General features: G+C 36.7%; 1 protein-coding gene across 2 annotated transcripts in view; it reads right to left on the bottom strand.

Annotated features, from left to right (window-relative positions):
* Positions 1 to 772: 772 nt before the first annotated feature.
* LOC127831978 (DNA damage-binding protein 1-like) overlaps positions 773 to 21,730 on the bottom strand; it is a 63,707-nt gene continuing 42,749 nt past the window's right edge. Inside the window, exons 18-28 of one of the 2 annotated variants that reach the window (XM_052357109.1) lie at positions 18,310 to 18,548; positions 16,858 to 17,022; positions 15,301 to 15,395; positions 14,713 to 14,886; positions 12,322 to 12,431; positions 9,678 to 9,763; positions 9,144 to 9,227; positions 7,875 to 7,977; positions 5,489 to 5,612; positions 3,069 to 3,086; positions 773 to 2,005 (exon numbers count right to left, since the gene is read on the bottom strand). In XM_052357109.1, the coding sequence (XP_052213069.1) occupies positions 1,922 to 2,005; positions 3,069 to 3,086; positions 5,489 to 5,612; positions 7,875 to 7,977; positions 9,144 to 9,227; positions 9,678 to 9,763; positions 12,322 to 12,431; positions 14,713 to 14,886; positions 15,301 to 15,395; positions 16,858 to 17,022; positions 18,310 to 18,548 (1,282 nt within the window). In that variant the 3' untranslated portion in view covers positions 773 to 1,921. The remainder of the gene's footprint in view (positions 2,006 to 3,068; positions 3,087 to 5,488; positions 5,613 to 7,874; positions 7,978 to 9,143; positions 9,228 to 9,677; positions 9,764 to 12,321; positions 12,432 to 14,712; positions 14,887 to 15,300; positions 15,396 to 16,857; positions 17,023 to 18,309; positions 18,549 to 21,730) is intronic. The other variant, XM_052357116.1, reaches the window with a different exon arrangement.

Genomic DNA, 21,730 nt, shown 5'->3' with positions numbered 1-21,730 from the left:
CATTGATAGCATATGATATTATTACCAGAACAACCATAATTTACAAGACATACACTTATTAACAAGATTTGTTTGTGAAACACTATGTGCCCCCATATATTTGACCTTGACCTTTCACCACTAACAATGTGCATCTCCATGAGATACACATGCATGCCAAAATATCAAGTTGCTATCTTCAATATTGCAAAAGTTATGGCCAATGTTAAAGTTGGACGCAAACAAACCAACAGACAGGGCAAAAACAATATGTCCCCCAGTATAGACTGGCGGACATAAAAAAATCATTGCGTTTTTTTACTGGAAAAGTATTTATTCTAGAAGTAGTCGTCAAACAAATTGGGATCAAATCACAAAGTTGGATCAAATGACAAAAAGTTATTGAAAGATAAAACACACAAGCAAATAAGTTGAACTGTTATCACCGGTCAAAAATACATTTTGTGACAGACGAACGGAAGGACAGACAACATTAATTATATATCCCTATGCCTTTTGCTGGGGATAAAAAGAATACTTTGCAACGAAATATTATAGTGAAACATTGCACTCCAATTATTTCACCAAAGTAGGCATTATTTATCGGAAAGATTTTGTCTTCAACCATATCGACACAGAACCTGCATATCATAAAGTATGTTTATCATCTAAGTTTTCTACATCTTTTGACACTTATCAAATAGTGTATTTATTAGAACCACTATGAGGTGTAGATGCAACATGTTACTCCCCTCTCTCTCTCCAATCTACCATTATGCAGTAAACCAACAACTTTGTGATCATAACAAAATTTATTTTCAGACATATTAACTTGTTTGCAAGTTCAAAAACAATAATAAAATACATCTTATTCAAATACAAATATGCCGAAATTCTAGTTTGTCTCAGCATAAATCAAGCTTAAACAAACTTGTGTTCACCATTCAGCTATTAATACACACTTATTAGATCCATATGTCATTTTTTACAGATTGCAATGTGTTTGTTTTTTTGGTTAGATATAAATGTTGTAATTTTATTCAAAACAAATTCAGCAACACAATGTTTTTATATTTATTTGGGGATTGGGGCTTAACTGCAAGCACAATCTTGTACATTAAACTATACCTGGATAAGAATTGAATTATGTGCCATTCCCTTGCTTGAATACAAATATTTCAGTTACTAATAGCAGTAAAAGAAGTTTATTCACTTTTCTAACAATATTACATTATTAACTATGATGATTTTACACAAAATAGGAAAATGAGTGCTATCTACTGGTTGGAGTCTTCAATATTAATTAGTATACCAAAGTTGAAATCATTCCCAGCCGTAACAGCACTATGAAATTGTATAGCACTTTAAAGCAAGCGATCCATTCTGTATGGTATTAAGAAATTATTTAAAAAGCGCACTAATAGACCCAATATCCTCTCAAACTTTAAGCATTAAATAACCATATGTTGACCATAAGGACACGAGATACAATCTCATCACTATATAATATATAATATAAAGAACTCATAACTGTGAAGCCAATAACAGACCCCCTACTGGATCTTTGCTGTAAAATATTCCTTTTACTGGCTAATCTTAAGTTCCTTGTTTCAAGCTTTTTGTGTAACTACAATCTCAATGCATTATGATTAAGAAGAATACTGATTAATATACACTTACTAACAATGAATTGTAACATCTCACATGTTTTTACTGTTAGCATTTCCTTTACACGTAACTTGACCCTCAGTTATTTGATTTGATTTTGTGTGTGAGGAAAACTGGTATCTTTAAACAACAAAACATTTTCTAATAATGCAACAACAATTTTAGTTCCTCCTCAACAAAGTTGTATGAGCACTGTAATACAGCCCTACGCGTGCTCTCATTGCCTGCTCCTCAATGGATCCTGGTCAGCCTGCGCGCTCTCATTGCCCATTCTTTAATGGATCCTGGTGAGCTCCTCTATCATCTTGACAAGGTCATCTACATTGGCATCCCTCTTCATACCACTACCATCGTCAATCTGAAACAGCCAACAAAGTGTCGGAATAACATGACATGGGATGACAGAATACCTGCAGCATGCGAAATTAGTCTTAAGCAATTGAGCAGGCTGGTCAGCATCTGTTCGCTATAGAACCTTGCAAGGTTTTGTGGTCCCATTTGTGCATAGTGTAGTTCTGATCAGCCTGCGTGGATACAGAGGCTTGGCCTGAGCTATGCTGGCATATGGTATAAGATCCAACAGGGTAGTTCTGATCAGCCTGTGTGGATACACAGGCTTTTGCCTGAGCTTCTCTGGAATAGGGCAGAAGACCCATCAGGGTAGTTCTGATCAGCCTGCATGGATACATAGGCTAGGCCAGAGCTAGGCTGGCATATGGTATAAGACCCATCAGGGTAGTTCTGATCAGCCTGTGTGGATACACAGGCTAGGCCAGAGCCATGCTGGCATATGGTATAAGACCCATCAGAGTAGTTCTGATCAGCCTGTGTGGATACACAGGCTTGTGCCTGAGCTTCTCTGGAATACGGCAGAAGACCCATCAGGGTAGTTCTGATCAGCTGACATGGATACAGCGAACACAGGCTAGGCATGAGCTACGCTGACATAAGGTATAAGACCCATCAGGGAAGTTCTGATCAACATTTAAGAAATTCCAAGCTGCTTTATTAGAAGAATCACTCATGCACTCCAATATTTGTACAAAATAATCTTACTTATGCGATGACATTTCTCATTGTGGAGAAGTGTACATACTAAAGAGTAGACATGATTATACACATGTTAATACTGAAACACATCACACCAGATTATATTTCAAGTGGCAAAGTCTTGATAAAGCATTTAATTACTTAAACCACATGTATGATATGCAATAAATTCATTGTAGAAATTTGATTGATAACTCAACAAAGTTAACGCCAAAAGGTCACCTTGTCAAAGCCTTTAAAAACATTTTGCATAACATAGCAGCATGCACAGTTACAACAATGAATTATCAACATTGTTAACAGCATATGAAACCATCAAACACAGACACCATCTTTCTACAGATTTGAGTGTCTTAAACAAAATGTTTTACCATTCCTTTCATTACAGGCTGCAAAAAAACAATAATATGACAATAAATTAAATATTAAAACATTTGCGGTGTTTCATAGAAAGAATTACAAGAACTTCAAATTAAGCTATAACAAATACCAAAAATAAATAGTTTAACTCCTCAGTTTCAAAAGACAAACACACTGTTTACAATGAAAATGGTATTAAGTCCCGAATTTACATCATCAGTTATCTACAGGCTGCAAGTGTTGCTTTTGACATAGATAAATTGTTCTCAAGGAAGAATCAACAAGGCTATTGTCAAGCAATATGGTCCCCTACAGGCTCCACCATTTTCAGAAATTCCACCATTTTCAGAATTAAAAAAAAAAAATTTTGGTCGCCATAGCAACCACAATTTTTGACATAGGAACAAAATGAATGACGTGCATAATGTCAATATTGCCATCTATCCATGTTGCAAGTTTCATGAAGACAGACAGACTGACAGACAGACTGACTGACAGACAGACAGAGCGCAAACCGTAAGTCCCCTTCGGTGAAACCGGTAGGGAGCAATTAAGCTATATGTGTTATATTCAATGATATTTTGCACTATATTGTACCATTAAAAAATACAGTCTAAAGAATGTTCTTATTTTGGAAGCTAAACACTTGGGACAAGTCGGTGAATCCAGCCCTGGAGCTAATGCAACATACGTGACAATAATGCCATGCACTTCTATCTAGTTTTGATAACATATCTATATAGTTTTATGTTGATATGCAGAGAACTGAGAGACGTCAGAAGGGACATGAGTACAAGTCGGTTAGGACATGAGTACACGTCGATTGGGACATGAGTACACATCAGTTGGGATATGACTACACGTAGGTTGGGACATGAGTACACATCAGTTGGGACATGAGTACATGTCGGTTGGGACATGAGTTCACATCGGTTCGGACATGAGAACACGTCGGTTGGGACAGGAGTACACGTCGGTTGGGACATGAGTACACATCAGTTGGGACATGAGTACACATCTGTTGTGACATGAGTACATGTGGGTTGGGACATGAGTACACATCAGTTGGGACATGAGTACATGTCGGTTGGGACATGAGTACACGTCGGTTGGGACATGAGTACACGTCAGTTGGGACATGAGAACATGTCGTTTGGGACACGAGTACACGTCGGTTGGGACATGAGAACACGTCATGTACAGTGACGGGTAAGTATCCAAAATATGCCTATGTTCAAAGACACATAACTCTGCAAAGAATATTGCCACATTCACAAAAGTACTGTTTTTCACTTCTACATTGTACAAATGCTGATAGGCAGACAACTGGAAGACAAGTTCACAATACAAAGTACTCATGTAAAGCATTACAGACCAACTGAACGACCAAACATGGTGACAACTACTTGAAAAATCGCAGCACGGTTGCGGTATGTGCATCCTTGACTGGTTGGTACAATTTTCATTCAATTATCAGTACATTTTCTTTTGTATGTAATATGAAGGCATTAGGTTGAAGCTATTGTTTATCGGGCAATTTTCTAATTTATTATCAAAAGCGAGAAGTTAATTTCTGATAGCATGAAACATGAGCATGTAATACTTTTAATCAGTATCTGTAGCAATTATTGGCCCAGTCATAACACCATAGTAAGAGCCACTGACAAAACCAATAGATCTTTTTTGCTGATAAGGTGTCAACGACATTACTTAACTAGCGAGTTTTTTTTATGAGAAGGCAATAAAAGCATTAGTGGTCGTCTATTTCGGCAAACAGACATCGAATCGCAACATTTATTCACAAACTTTCAGCATTTATGCAAGAGGACATTTTGTCATGTAAATACTTTTGTTAAAAAAATGCCATTTTCAATTTTAAAAGCTGTTAGCGCCCGTTTCTTTGAATGAGAACGATACTGTATACTTTTGCTTCTTAGTTGGGCTATTAATAGGTTTTGGGATATGACATCAATGACATGTGATGACTGTTATTTACAAGATCATTCAATGAACATAATACGACTAGACTCTCCATTATACTGAATGAACAAAATGCATGAGTTAACAAAAATATTATCTTTGTTTAATAATAGGTATGCATTTAATTCAATGTATAAGATACTAATTTGTACTATTCCCTTGAAAAAATTTATGTCATACTAATTTATCGGCAATAAGCCTGTGTTAAAATACACTGTGTGCAAAAGACTGGATGGGGTAACAACCTAGCAATATTACCAACTGACCAAACATCTAAAAAGTGGGCACTGAGAACACGGTCACCTGTCTACAACGGACATTTTGGCTCTTTCCCTAGACTGACTTCTGATCTCAGGTTGTACTGTAAATTATTTGGTCATGTGTAAAATGTTAACATTTTTACTCAATACTTTGCCCTGTGGCTTATTTATAGTCCAGATGATGTACCTACCTGTAGTCCCTGTGCAACCTCCTGCATCTTGTCTCGTGACAGGTCCAAGAAACTCTCTATCAAGTCCCCGTCTATGAAACCTAGGCACACTTCAGATTTACGGTCTGTACTGAACGTTCGCCAGCTGGTAAAATAGTTAAAGAACAAACCACCACAGGATGTAACTTGATTTGATATCATCTTAAGTCTTCAAGAAAGTTTGGACTAAACTGACACACTGGTTTGTCAAAACATACATTAACTAGAGCTTTGGCACAGACGTGACGTATACCCCCACATGCTGCATTGACACAGAATATTTTGCAGCAGTCTTCACAAATCAAGAGGAGCTAATTTATGGCGATTTTTAAGAGTTATTATGCCATTATCACATTGTCATTTATGGCCATTTTGACCTTTTAACTATTGAATTCTTTCACATGACACGCCGTCCAATGACTGTGAACAAAATTACTGTACAGAGTCATTTTAAAATCTCACAATGAATTACGAAGTTATGGCCCAGAGAGGCTCATTTATGGCCATTTTTTACTTTTGAACTTCAAGTGTGACCTTGACCTTGGAGATATCCACGTAATTCTTTCGCATGAGACACCGTCCAATGATTGTGAACAAATGTGCCAAATAATTTTAAAGTCTCACAATAAATGACAAAGTTATGGCCCTAACGAGCTCATTTAAGGACGAATCCAAGTGTGACCTTGACCTTGGAGATATAGATGTACTTCTTTCGCATGACACACTGTCCCATGATGGTGAATGATTGTGAACAAATGTACAGAGTAATTTTAAAATCTCACAATGAAAGACATAGTTATGGCACGGATAAGATCATTTATGGCCATTTTTGACCTTTGAACTCAAAGTGTGACCTTTACCTTGGAGATAACGACGTAATTCTTTTGTAGACACACTGGCCAATAATTGTGAACAAATGTACCGAGTAATTTGAAAATCTCACAATGAATGACATAGTTATGGCCCGGACAAGATCATTTATGACCTTTGAACTGAAAATGTGACCTTGACGTTGCATATATCGACGTAGTTCTTTCGCCCGACACACCGTCAAATGATGGTGAACAAATGTGTCAAATGACTTTAAAATCTCACAATGAAAGACAAAGTTATGGCTTGGACAAGATCATTTATGGCCATTTTTGACCTTTGAACTCAAAGCGTGACCTTGACTGCAGATATCGATGGAATCCTTTCGCATGACACACGTCTAATGATGGCGAACAAATGTGCCACATGATTTGAAAATCTCACAATGAAAGACATAGCTATGGCCAGGACAAGCTCATTTGTTGCCATTTTTCTTTGAACTCAAAGTGTGACCTTGACCTTGGAGATATCGATGTAATTCTTGCGCATGACACACCTTCCAATGATGGTAAACAAATGTGCCAAATGATTTTAAAATCTCACCATGAACGACATAGTTATGGCTCGGGGAAGCTCATTTATGGCCATTTTTGACATTTGAACTCAAAGTGTGACCTTGACCTTGGACATATTGACATAATTCTTTCGCATGACACACCGTCCATTGATGGTGAACAAATGTGCCAAATGATTTTAAAGTCTCACAACAAATGACACAGTTATGGCCTGGACAAGCTCATTTATGGGCAACTCCAAGTGTGACCTTGACCTTGGAGATATCTACGTACTTCTTTGCATGACACACCATCCCATGATGGTGAGCAAATGTACCAAGTCATTTTAAAATCTAACGATAAATGACATAGTTATGGTCTGGACAAACTTTCTGTTTTTGACCCGGCATGACCCATATTCAAACTTGACCTAGATATTGTCTTGATACAACTTCTGACCAAGTTTGGTAAAGATCAGATGAATACTACTTCAATTAGAGAGCGGACACCATGCTAAACCCTTGAAATGCACTAAGTGACCCTGTGACCTAGTTTTTGACCTGGCATGACCCAGATTTAAAATTGACTTAGACATCAATTAGATACAACTTCTGATCAAGTTTGGTGAAGATCCGAAGAAATTTTCGGCACAGACCGACAGACAGACTGACCGACAAAGTGACTCCTATATAGTCCCCATTTTATAACATTTTAAAGAGTAATGGTGGTATAAAAATACATAACATTTTTAAGAGTATTTGTCAGGCTTTAACTAACTTGTTTTGCCTTAAATTATACAAAACCCAGCATATATATGTTTTCTCTCAAACAATTCAACAACAATCCACAAGAGTACAGTGTAGATTCTTAAAAAATATAGTTGATACAGTATGTGATTTTGAAAGGATTTACATGTGGAATGGGTCAGCTTGGTTATCGAGACCATGGTTGTTTTTCCTACTGTAGCCCACCCTGGAGTCAGTCTATTGGTATGTTAAGGATACAAAGCGTGGTCAATCTTGCCAACACTCTTGATCACCTTGGCCAGCTTGTTCTGCACCTCGAGCAGGAAATTGAAGAGGTCTGCTGGCAGCTGAGTCACCAGGCCTGCAGAGCAGAGACACTGCATATTATACAGCCAGCATATAAGACCAGCAGGATTAGTATGTACATGTACCTTAAGATAATATGACCCAAATCCAGTTTAAGTTTCAGTATTGAATACAAAAGACCAGTACATACTTACACTGACATCTATTTTCAATATTCAATGGAACCAGACATGCTTCAAAAGGACAAATATGCTCCCACATTCTACTTTTATTTTTAAATTTGAACTTGAACCTCTAATTTGAGTTAGAGAGATGGATGTGTTACATAGCATATTATGATGGTTAACATTTGTGCCAAGTTATTTCAAAACAAATACATGTATATGGCCAAGTTAATACTGAAACCCAAATTTTCAAATTGACCTTTAACCTCCAAGTGTGACCTTGAGGTTGCATGAACACATATTGAAATCTATCAATGTATGGCAAAGTAATGGCTGTGACAGGAATTTTCAAGCTGTTTTATAGCCTTATTTGACCATTGACCTTTAAATGTGATCTTGACCTTTGTGGTAAGGAAACAGGTTTTAAGCGCCCAAAGTCATCCATAATGGTTAACATATGCTTCAATTTGTTCTAAACTCCATCAATATCTGTCAGTTGTTTTCAGATAGACATTCTGACAGCCGGACTGCACAAAGACGGACAGTGCAACTGTTATATGCTGCACATAAGGTTGTCTAGGAAATTTAAATGACAGGATTAATGAACATGTGATTATAATTTTATGATGGCATATACATGTTCCCAATATTCTACATTATGCAATGTTTTTATTTGTAAATTAACTTTGTTAATGTTGATGATATGAAATGTTTTTAATTGTAAGAAGAAACATTTTATGCCTCTGCTGTTCTTGTGGGATGTACTGCACTTATGTGAAAGTTCATTCACAATTGAATGCTTAGAATCAAGCTAAAACCCCATAACCATTCTTAACAATGGTCCCTTATGGTTAAGAGTCCCAGGTGGGGGTGGTACACTCTAATTAACCACAGCCCTACCCCACTGTATATCGGTACCCAGTATGAGTTACCGGCACTTATCAACGGCTCCATTGACAATCCCTATCAGGACAGAACCATTTTGGGAGGGATAGTACTCTCAAATAAACCACAGCCCTACCCCACTGTATACCCAGTAGGAGTTACTGGCACTTACCAATGGCTCCATTGACAGTCCCTATCAGGACAGAGCCTTGGGTGGGAGTGGTACTCTCAAAGGCATGTTGCATCACTAGAGAACCTGTACACATAGTAAAGGTTGCAATGACAATATTATTTCTAAAAAGGTTGCAAATATATTAATGCATGAAAGTTGCATCTGGAGTTTGAAAATGCAAATTTTGCCAATTTACAAACTTTTCGAAATAGATAAGGAACATTGGCAATAATCCTGGGGAAACTGAAATCCAGCCTGTGGTATCCCCTACCGGTTTCACTGGTTGACGTCCATTTAACTGCCATATCCAACAGTGGCCATGCTTTTTTTTTAACAATCCACAATATAAACAAAATTGTTGTTACACCAAAAAAAAAATGTGTGAACTTATTTTGAAATCAGGCCAGTGGTTTGTATCAATTAGATTTTTCAAGTTTAAAATATAAAAAGGAAATCCACCAACAATTCAACAAAAGTCATGTCTACAAATGATAAATGTTCTTGTAATCAGGTGATGAGATAGTGACATCATACCGTGTCTAAACACGTTGACAAACTCCCCAAGATGGAAGAGTCCTGTCTCCTGGAGGTTCTGTCTCTCCTCATCTGTTGTGGCAGCGCTGAATACAGGGCAATACAGAGCTCTATCACATTAGTTCTGAGGTGTGGCCACCCATACAACTGTATATGTGGCATGCAAAAGGAAAACTGGGTTTAATGTGTATTCGTTCAGTGTCATACAGGGTCAATCTGTTCAGTCAACATATATAGGATGACCCTTGCCATGCATAAGATTTATTTTAAAACAAGATGTGTTTTCAAAACACTATTGCTCCCCCATATAAGTGACCTTTGACCTTGAGGGATGACCTTGACCTTTCAGCACTAAAAAGTGCAGCCCTATGAGATGCACATGCATGCCAAATATCAAGTTGCTATCTTCAATATTGCAAAATTTGAACCCACATATACAAGATTTATTTGAAGACTAACCAAATAAGGAAGATATGTTTGAGGAATATCCTCGAGCAAAGGTGTATTTGATGACTATCAATACACACAATGCTTATTTAAAGTCAACCCTGCATACAAGTAACTTTTATTGAAGACTACAAGTATAATTGTACGCTTTAATATTTCTGTACATACACACCTGTCTTCATGGCAAGTGAACAGGTTGAAGCTATTCTCTACATACACACCTGTCTTTATGGCAAGTGAACAGGTTGAAGCTATTCTCGACATACACACCTGTCTATATGGCAAGTGAACAGGTTGAAGCTATTCTCTACATACACACATGTCTTTATGGCAAGTGAACATGTTGAAGCTATTCTCTACATACACACCTGTCTTTATGGCAAGTGAAAAGGCTGAAGCTATTCTCTTCATACACACCTGTCTATATGGCAAGTGAACAGGTTGAAGATTTTCTCTACATACACACCTGTCTTTATGGCAAGTGAACAGGTTGAAGCTATTCTCTACATGCACACCTGTCTATATGGCAAGTGAACAGGTTGAAGCTATTCTCTACATACACACCTGTCTTTATGGCAAGTGAACAGGTTGAAGCTATTCTTGACATACACACCTGTCTATATGGCAAGTGAACAGGTTGAAGCTATTCTCTACATACACACATGTCTTTATGGCAAGTGAACAGGTTGAAGCTATTCTCTACATACACACCTGTCTTTATGGCAAGTGAAAAGGTTGAAGCTATTCTCTACATACACACCTGTCTATATGGCAAGTGAACAGGTTGAAGATTTTCTCTACATACACACCTGTCTTTATGGCAAGTGAACAGGTTGAAGCTATTCTCTACATACACACCTGTCTTTATGGCAAGTGAACAGGTTGAAGATTTTCTCTACATACACACATGTCCTTATGGCAAGTGAAAAGGTTGAAGCTATTCTCTACATACACACATGTCTATATGGCAAGTGAACAGGTTGAAGCTATTCTCTACATACACACCTGTCTTTATGGCAGGTGAACAGGTTGAAGATTTTCTCTACATACACACCTGTCTATATGGCAAGTGAACAGGTTGAAGATTTTCTCTACATACATACCTGTCTTTATGGCAAGTGAACAGGTTGAAGCTATTCTCTACATGCACACCTGTCTTTATGGCAAGTGAACAGGTTGAAGATTTTCTCTACATACACACATGTCCTTCTGGCAAGTGAACAGGTTTAAGCTATTCTCTACATACACACCTGTCTTTATGGCAAGTGAAAAGGTTGAAGCTATTCTCTACATACACACATGTCCTTATGGCAAGTGAACAGGTTGAAGATTTTCTCTACATACACACCTGTCTTTATGGCAAGTGAACAGGTTGAAGCTATTCTCTACATGCACACCTGTCTATATGGCAAGTGAACAGGTTGAAGATTTTCTCTACATACACATCTGTCTTTATGTCAAGAGGACAGGTTGGAGCTGTTCTCTTCATACACAACTGTCTTTGTGGCAAGTGAACAGGTTGAAGCTATTCTCTACATACACACCTGTCTTTTATGTCAAGTGAACAGGTTTGAGCTGTTCTCTACATACACAACTGTCCTTATGGCAAGTGAACAGGTTGGCAAGTGACAGGTTGAAGCTGTTCTCTACATACACACCTGTCTTTATGGCAAGTGAACAGGTTGAAGCTATTCTCTACATACACACCTGTCTGAATGGCAAGTGAACAGGTTGAAGCAATCCTCGACATACACACCTGTCTTTGTGGCAGGTGAACAAGTTGAAGCTGTTCTCTACATACACACCTGTCTTTATGGCAAGTGAAAAGGTTGAAGCTATTCTCTACATACACACCTGTCTTTACGGCAGGTGAACAGGTTGAAGCTATCCTCGACATACACACCTGTCTTTGTGGCAAGTGAACAGGTTGAAGCTGTTCTCTACATACACACCTGTCTTTGTGGCAAGTGAACAGGTTGAAGCTATTCTCTACATACACACCTGTCTTTATGACTGGTGAACAGGTTGAAGCTATCCTCGACATACACACCTGTCTTTGTGGCAAGTGAACAGTTTGAAGCTATCCTCGACATACACACCTGTCTTTATGGCAAGTGAACAGGTTTAAGCTATTCTCTACATACACACCTGTCTTTATGGCAAGTGAACAGGTTGAAGCTATTCTCGACATACACACCTGTCTTTATGGCAAGTGAACAGGTTGAAGCTATTCTCTGCCCCCAGGAAGATGTCATCATCCAGGATCTCCACAGCTGACATCCAGTTGGGATTGCAGTCACGTGCGATCTGACAGCACATATAGACATGAGTCAGTGTGTGTGTGTGTTGGGGGGGGGGGGGGACAAAAACTACTGGGCCTAATGCAGATACAGTATTACACACAAATAAGGGTACCCTTTACCACTTATATACGTATTTTGACGTGTTTGTAGTCCCTTAGAAAGTTACATTGAATTAAAGACCTTTCTTACTAGATTCAAATTTAAAAGGCTTCATTTCCAACCCTTAGTCACGGATGCAACCTGAACAGACGGTGAGTTACTCGCAGACTGTTCTGGTTTAATGCTGTTTGCACATAGCCATTTTCACTTTGCTTCTGAGTGGGAAAGGGTTAAAAACCTCTTAATTAAATATAAAAATACAGAATTTTGACTACTGTATATAAAGACCTCATAAAAATTAATTGCCTACCGATATTAAAAAAAATGAATGCTGCCAACAGTATTTCTGTCTCTACTTGAGAAATAATTGTTTTATCATAGTTTGTTGTAGAATAACCCACAGAATGGTGAATAAATGCATAGTAATTAAATCAAAAGATACATCATATATATAAGAGATGCATTCATGTCTAGTAGGGATGGTAACAATTATCCGGATATCCGAATACTGGTCAAGTATCCGAATTGTGAATGAGGATCCAAATACTTGATTAAACTATATTACCCCTGTTGTTATGCACACTATGTTCCTTATAGAATATTTAGACGTTAATCTGTATACCAGACATCATTGACAGGCTGACATAAATCTGTTAATTGGTTGTTGCTCACAAGTGCCCCTGCCAGTTCGAGATCACCTTGGTGATAATGGCCGAGATGCATAATAACCAACTTGCCCTTTCGTGTTTTGTTTTATGGTCCTTACTTCACAATAAGTGACGCCATTTGGCTACTTGGCTTCAATCGACAGGTGCAACAGAATGGAAAAATTTTCTCTACCCAATAAAATAAACGTTTTTCACTTGGTCAATCAATATTTATCTGTTATACTTTTTTTTTTAAATAAAGTTGTGTTTGTTATAACTATTTTATTAACAATCTATTGGTGGAGTCGCAATGAATTGCGATTTCCCAAACTGGCATATGTCGCCAAAAGTAGTCTGGCAGTTCCGGAAACATCAGTTCCATCTGAGCCTGTGCTCCCGACGGCTTGCTACTAATAAAGCTAAGGAAAAGACTAAATAGCGACTTAGAAGAAAATATTCATTTTGCGACTTTGATATTTTTCTTATAAATAAAATTATTTAAATAAAGAAATCATATAAATGCGTTATATTGTTTGTTATTCTGTAAACAGTGCAAATAAACGTATTCACAGTGTTGAGATGCTGGTAAAAGCCTTTTGTAGTTTACTTACAAAATAATAAGGATATCCGGATATATTCGGATAGTGGATATGGTTATCCAGATACCGATTTCAAATACGATTCCCATCCCTAATTTCTAGTAAATGTTTGAACACATGCGATTCTCCCAATCTATATTTCCATCTTTGTCAACAGAATAAATGCAACTTTTCAAGTCAGACTTTATGACTTTATATAGAGAATGCTGAAAGAAACTACAGAGAACAAGAGATGTGTTGGTCATAAACACAATGCCCCCTAATGCGCCGCTTTGAAATAAAATTTCAATATATCATTTGGCAGGTTTATAAATTATCTCCCTTCAATAGCTTATTGCTTCCCTTAGATTGTATTTTTTTTACTTTTGACCTTGAAGGATAACCTTGACCCTAAAATTTGTTTTTTATTATATCCTTTAAAATTTTTTTACTTCCCTTGTAAAATTGATCTGTACCTGCAAAATGATGTAAAATAGAAATTATCTCCCTTTAAAGCTTGTTACTTCCCTTCGATTTTGTTTTTTTGACCTTTGACCTTGAGGGATGACCTTGACCTTTCACCACTCAAAATGTGCAGCTTCATGAGATACACATGCATGCCAAATATCAAGTTGCTATCTTCAATATTGCAAAAGTTATGGCCAATGTTAAAGTTTCCAGATGGACAGACAGACAGGCGGACTGCGTGGGTATAAAAACAAGTAAAATTCAAAATATTAGACATATTTATGAACAGGAATAGAGTTCATAATAATGGACAAGTATATTCTCATACCAATAAAATTCATAAATATTGGACAGGAATGTAAAATACTGGCCACGAGTAAAATTCATAATAATGGACAGACGCAAAATTCATTACAATTAACAAGTGTAAAATGCATAATACTGGATATATGTGTTAATTTAAAATACTGTACCCCTGTGATCATGCTCTTACCTCTTCAAATGTTCCCTCCATGGGTTTGTAGAGGAGCAGTGTTATTGAGCGCATGAGATCGCCCACCAAGATGAAGTCCCCTTTGGTCTTCAAGAACAAGGCAATGATGTTGTTGAAATGGGAACACTCCATGTTCAGTTCCTTTGCAAATGTCCGCCATTCAAACAAGCGAACCTAAGACGGGAAATTTTGAACATGATTAGAAGAAATATGGGGACAGAAAAGAAGGCTTAAATATATTTTCAATATTAATGACCAGTAATTTGATGATTTCTTTTATATTCTTTCTGAAGGTGCTACTGCAATAGCTAACTAATGACAGATAATAGCCAATTAAAGAAAGCCAACTTTCCAATGGTTTTGAATGAGTAAAACACTATAAGTCTCAATGTGACAAGTTACTTGCCAATCTACAACCTTCAACATTGATAGTTAGTGAAGTCTCAATGTGACAAGTTACTTGCCAATCTACAACCTTCAACATTGATAGTTAGTTGAAAAGCTTACCACAGTTTATGGGTCAATGACTGTGATAAACATTTAAAACACTATCAGAAAAAACTCAGCACTTTGATTTTTTGAACTTACAGTACTGTTGACACTGGCCAGAAGCTTGCCGTTAAACTCGCACAAGGAATAAGCAGCACCTGGGATCTCTTCCTCTGCCACTTGAATCACCTTCCCTAAAAATAACCGCCCACAAAAAATAGACTATTTATCAACGAAGCTAGAGGGATGGAGTATTTTAAGTATTGACCTTAAAGTACATCCTTGACCTTTGAGCTAGGGACATCAAACTTGCATGCAAAAGGTTGTTATAAAATATTTGATGCAAGGTATTTACACATAGTCATGTGAATGATGATGTTTTATTATGCACAACCTTTATGATGCAATTATTTTTACTATTTTAGAATCGACCATTACATGTGACATTGACCTTCAAGCTAATAGATTGTCTAGATGTTTTATCAATTCATTATATAAGTACCTGATAAATGGTGTAGAAACAGTCCAAAGGGTTATTGTACATCTTTTATATTTCATGCACATATTGAAGTGATGCAGTATTTTGTTGCATTAAATGCACATAATTCAATACAAAACTGAAATTGGTTGGACAGCATTTTTTATATGTAATGATTTTACAGCCATAACATGTATGTACTTTGTCATCAAGATTTTTTTTATTAGTCATTTGGCTTGTTATACTTGGCCATCAGTATACACCTGTTTGTCACAGGACTTAAAACAGACAATGCTAAGATGTTGGTGTAAAATGAAAACAATCACAGTCCTTAAAGTGCAGCTGTCAAAATAAAAGCTACAATTGGTAACCTGGGAGATGAGATTTTTAATTCAATATAATGTCTACAAAATATAATAAGCTATTCAATTAAATGGATGACACCATATTTTAGTCGATTAAGTGATGCTTTTATATTTGGATTGGATACAGATGGTTCCTTGTTTTCAATCTTTACTCAAATTAGCCAAATATTCAATATTCAAATATTAAATAAAAGGGAATCTACTGTATTTACTTTCGAGCTAGCATCAGTCTTCTGTGTATCAGGCCATCTCAGCATTTTTAACATTTGTGGGAAGTTATTTTAAAATGTTCTGATCTGATGTATGATAAATTGCAAGTCTGGACAAGCTTTGCAAGCATATGTCGACCTCCTTTTGTGACCTTCACCTTTAAGCCAGACCATTTGGTCTTTATGCAACACACCATCTCTACATGATAAACATTTGTTGAAAGTTATTCTAAAATTGCTTGATGAATGATAAAAATTGAACACAAGGTTAAGAGTATTTTGCCTAAATTTGCTAGAGTCAAGGCTGTTAAACATGAGGCAACGTTTTCATGCACTGAACATTTATGTAAAAACAATACCCACAAATTGAAAACTAAGATCCAGGAAGGCGGGGACGTATGCATGCAGTCACGCATAACCAACATTGTGACAACTATATCAAACTAAAAGCAAGTTGTGTGAAATAAAAAGGCTAAGGCTGTCATTTTGTTTTAACAAACATTACTTACTGTAAATGTAGGTCTTGTAGGTGATAACCTACACCAAACACAGTTAAGATAAAAAATATTGATGGTAATTCACGACATAATTCACTATGACTTACCATCGTTACAATGAAATACTACGATTCTGCCCCGTTTTGGTTCTGCCTCCTCTGGGTGTACAAACGCTGTGCCCACAATGTAGTATGTGTTGGGGTCATCTCCGAGCTTTGTGGACAGGAGGCTGGTGGCAAACTCATTAGGTAACAGGGTGTGGGCATGTAGCACTGTCATAGACACAACATGATTGCTGTTATTATGTGTTCTGTAACATAATTAGTTTTAGTTTTCCTCTAGTTAAAATGTTAACGATCAAGTAAATCAGAAAAACTAATGGGTATTCTCCAATAACGAGCTTTGTCAATGGTCATGTTTGATTTTAAGCATTTTAAAAGAAAAATAAGCAAAATTATAATCAAAAGGCAATAACATTAATCAATGATAATCAGACTGGAACAACCTCAAAATATGTGTTTGACCCATTAGTAGGGAAGTTGAGGCAAAACATGCCTTCCAAATGGGCTTCCAAATTCCTGAGATCTTGCACGACAATTTAAACGTGTTATTTGCAACAAAAGGGCAATAACTCCATAAAAAGTCTCTGGTTCTGAACATGACACAATGCCCATGTCCAGCCTGTAAGATTTTGCAAGACAAATTTGGATCAGGGCTTCACAAGATACTGTAAAACCATTAAATTTTGTGTGGTAGGAATTTTCGTGGATTTCTTTGATCCTCTGAACCACGAATTCAAGTACCTATTTATCCATTTTTTATCCGAAATTGGCCATTTTCGAATGTCATTTCTGACAATTACTTTTTAAATCAAGCACAGTATTTAAACTGTACATCAACGATTGCTCTCTTTTATGTCGATAAATTAACAGTTTGCAGATTTATCACATATGTCAATTAGTGCCAATTAAAGTTAAAGGAGACATAACGGTTTTCACACGCGTGTTTTGGGGACCTTATTACTCAATTGTTACTACTAGGGGACCAATTGAGCTGAGAATTGCAAATATTGTAAAAACAACATTGATGGCAATTAGCGAGCTGGGACCCACAAGTGCACTGCTTTATTGCTCTTATCGACAATTATCGGCAGCACTTTCATGCTTCAGTGCACAGTAACCTCAAGTCTTGCCGTCAACACAGATTAGCAGATTATGCTTCGTTATTACTCTGATTGTTTTAATAAAAGTTTAATTATAATGATGGTCAGTTTTCCCCGAAAATTTGAAATCCACGAAACTACGTATCTGTATTCAACAAATTAGTTGTTTTCAATTTGAAATCCACGAAATTACGTGTCAACGATTTAGTTGTTTTTTATTAAACCATGAAAAATCATACCAACAAATTTCTATTCGTTTACAGTAACACATGGAAATAATAACTTCATTAGAAAAGTATCTTTGCAATCCAAGGGTAACAACTCTCTGAGATGGCAGTGATGGCCCTTAAGAGCTCATGAAGTTCAGTGTCCACAATCGTGTTATATATAGTCTTACCTTCAAATGTGTGCTGGTCAATAACCAGCAGTGAGTGCACTTCTATCTCATCCCCGTACATGTGGTCTCCCATCATGCTGGTTCCCGTGTTCACCATCTTGCTGTTGCTGCTGTTGGAGGTGGAGGAGGCGTGGGTGCTGGCGCTCTGGCGGGATGGGGTCACACTGGAGCCGTCCTGCAGGTCCGTCCTCATAGAGATCACACCAAACGTCTGGGACGCCTCTTGATAGGCAATACGTCTAGAAAACATAACATGACATGATGCTATTGGCAGATATTGAAATAGGTCTACAAAACATCAGCGATTTTTTTTGCCCAATTTGGAAAAGTACCCGTACCAGCCCTATTGGGAAAATTGTGTGCGAAAAACCCATAAATTTGGAAAATTCGCATTGAGAAGTCTTCATATTGGGAAATTGGTGTATTTGATTTTTTGCTGCCAAATACTTCAAAATTGATAACTAAATATTGTTAAGTTGTGAATATTATATTTACTTAGGTTCAAGCAACTAACTACATGTAATTGGAAAATTTGTAGTTTTTTCCTACTTGGGAAAGTGCAGTTTTCCGGTTATTTATAAAGAAGGAAAAAAATCGCTGAACATAAAATGAGATGCAACTGGAAGATATCTAGCTACTAAAAGAGGTACAAGTTGTAAATACTGGAATACATCAAGTTACTAAAAGGTGCTACTTGCAAATACTGGAAGATATCTAGCTACTAAAAGAGGTACTAGTTGTAAATACTGGAAGATATCTAGCTACCGTAATAACTCTATATTTTCGGACACTCTAAGTTTTTAGAAACCCCTTTTTTTAGCAAAAATAATTATTTTTCAAGACTCTTAATTTGGGATACACGAGTTTTCGTCTATAATTAATGTCTCAAGTTTTCGGACAGAATATTTTACAGCGCTTTTTTACCAAATTTCGGTCCTGTTTTTGATATCTAATGGCACTTTGATCATGGGGTTTCACAACCAGATTAACATCATAAAACATGGCAGGTGCATGCCTGAGGGCAACGGACCATTACATTTGCGTTATTGTATAAATAACCTTTTAAACCAGTATTAAACAATGGTTTCGCCCGATAGCATAAGCGTTATGACAATTACCAGGGGTACTGCCAATTAACAGTTCAATTATCTACCGCAATGGTACTACCCCTTCTCAATAAAATAACTGACAAATACTAAACGGTTCAAAGTGAGATGCACTCTATCTAAGTTTTACGAACAATGGAATGTGTTAGACAACTATGGGAAATGAACAAACAAAGAATTCATTGTTTGCTTTTTTATTGCGTTAATTACAGGCTCATACTAGTGAGTATCGGTACATCACATGCTCATCTTTGAACTTGTTGGTCAAAGTACAACCTTGTAGTAACTTTCTGTAAAATAAGTTAAGCATTTAAAATTATTTAAAATGCAGTGCAAACATATATAACTGTAATTTATACTTTATGGCATGGTATTTTACAAGCGTGTGTTTTTACCGGTAGTCGTTGATACAATTGCCGCTATTTTCGGACACTTCAATTTTCGACTCTTAAGTTTTCAGACACCTGTATTTTGTGAATATTTTTCGTATCTAAGTTTTCGGACACGAAAAAAAATAATTATTTTTAAGTGTCCGAAAACATAGAGTAATTACGGTACTAAAAGAGGTACTACTTGTAAATACTGGATGATATCTAGCTACTAAAAGACGTACTAGTTGTTAATACTGGAAGATATCTAGCTATGAAAAGAAGTACTTGTTGTAAATACTGAAAGATATCTGGCTACTAAAAGAGGTACTAGTTGTAAATACTGGAAGATATCTAGCTACTAAAAGAGGTACTAGTTGTAAATACTGGTAGATATCTAGCTACTAAAAGAGGTACTTGTTGTTAATACTGGAAGATATCTGGCTACTAAAAGAGGTACTAGTTGCAAATACTGGAAGATATCTAGCTACTAAAAGAGGTACTACACTGTAACTCCAATACAACGCGCTCCGTTATAACGCTGAATCCAATATAACGCGGGGGGTGCTTGGATCCCATTTTTTCTCCAACCTTCCATTTGATTTCTGATTCAAATCCGTTTATTGCAACTTCATGTATTTTAAGACAATTCAAAGATGGCGGCAATCACATGTTGATTGCTATTCAACCGTCCGTTGAACCGATTATAATCGCCTCGAGGTTAAACAACACCGACAGCTTATTGGTGTTAATCTGTTGTGTAATGTCAATAAAGGTGTGAAAAACTCGCGTGTCAGTGTTTATTACATGTATTCCTCATCAGAGCGGTTCAGTGCGATAATTTCCATAAGTTAAGTGCAAGCGGGATAGTTATACAATTAAAGTACTTCAAAACGATTAAAACATTCTTACTTTGATATGGTTGCAGTTTGACTATATTAAATGAGCGGCTGTGAAATATACTGCCCACTGTATAAAACAACATTTTCTGTCATTTCATTATCATTCTAGTATTATGTCATTTAATCTTTCAGTTCGTGTATAAGAAATTAAATAATGCAGACGATTTATTTACATGCGAACGCAGTGTACCTGTAATTGTTAACAGAGTTTCACTTTCATTTTCGCGCGGTATCAGAAAGTCCCCGGGAAACACGTTTTTTGCATGTGTATGACGCAATAAAACAATTTTTGTACATAAATCGTATAGCATTCAATCTAAATTTAAAGTCGCTCGTCCAATGAAATCGATCTGCCCCATAATGCACTGTACTCTTAACACTTCTGAAAATGGCATATATGCGTACGGTTGTGTTTACGAATTTCTTAAACATATATCGTCATTAATGTTCAAGATTATTATTTTTTTAAGTGATGTTGCAATGTTATTGGATTATCAGATAAATGTGCACATAAGAAAAGCGGTATGTATACTGTTATCGATACGATTCGGTTTATATGCATGTATTTGCGTCAACACAGAATAGCAATATACATGACCTATATTATAGGCTATTCTATACCTGTTTTTTTTTATAGCGCCCTGCAGTAAATGAGCTCAAAACTTATAACGCCGATCCGTTATAACGCTGTTTCACGGCTTGGAAACCCTTGGCCGCGTTATATTGGAGTTACAGTGTAGTTGCAAATACTGGAAGATATCTAGCTACTAAAAGAGGTACTAGTTGTAAATACTAAAAGATATCTAGCTACTTAAAGAGGTACTAGTTGCAAATACTGGAAGATATCTAGCTACTAAAAGAAGTACTTGTTGTTAATACTGGAAGATATCTAGCTACTAAAAGAGGTACTAGTTGCAAATACTGGAAGATATCTAGCTACTAAAAGAGGTACTAGTTGCAAATACTGGAAGATATCTAGCTACTAAAAGAGGTACTAGTTGTAAATTGTTTGGGGCATAATTATGCCCATGCATATCTGAGATTT

This window comes from Dreissena polymorpha, chromosome 1 (assembly GCF_020536995.1).
Source record: "Dreissena polymorpha isolate Duluth1 chromosome 1, UMN_Dpol_1.0, whole genome shotgun sequence".
Lineage (NCBI taxonomy): Eukaryota > Metazoa > Mollusca > Bivalvia > Myida > Dreissenidae > Dreissena > Dreissena polymorpha.
This window is presented reverse-complemented; position numbering and strand designations above follow the sequence as displayed.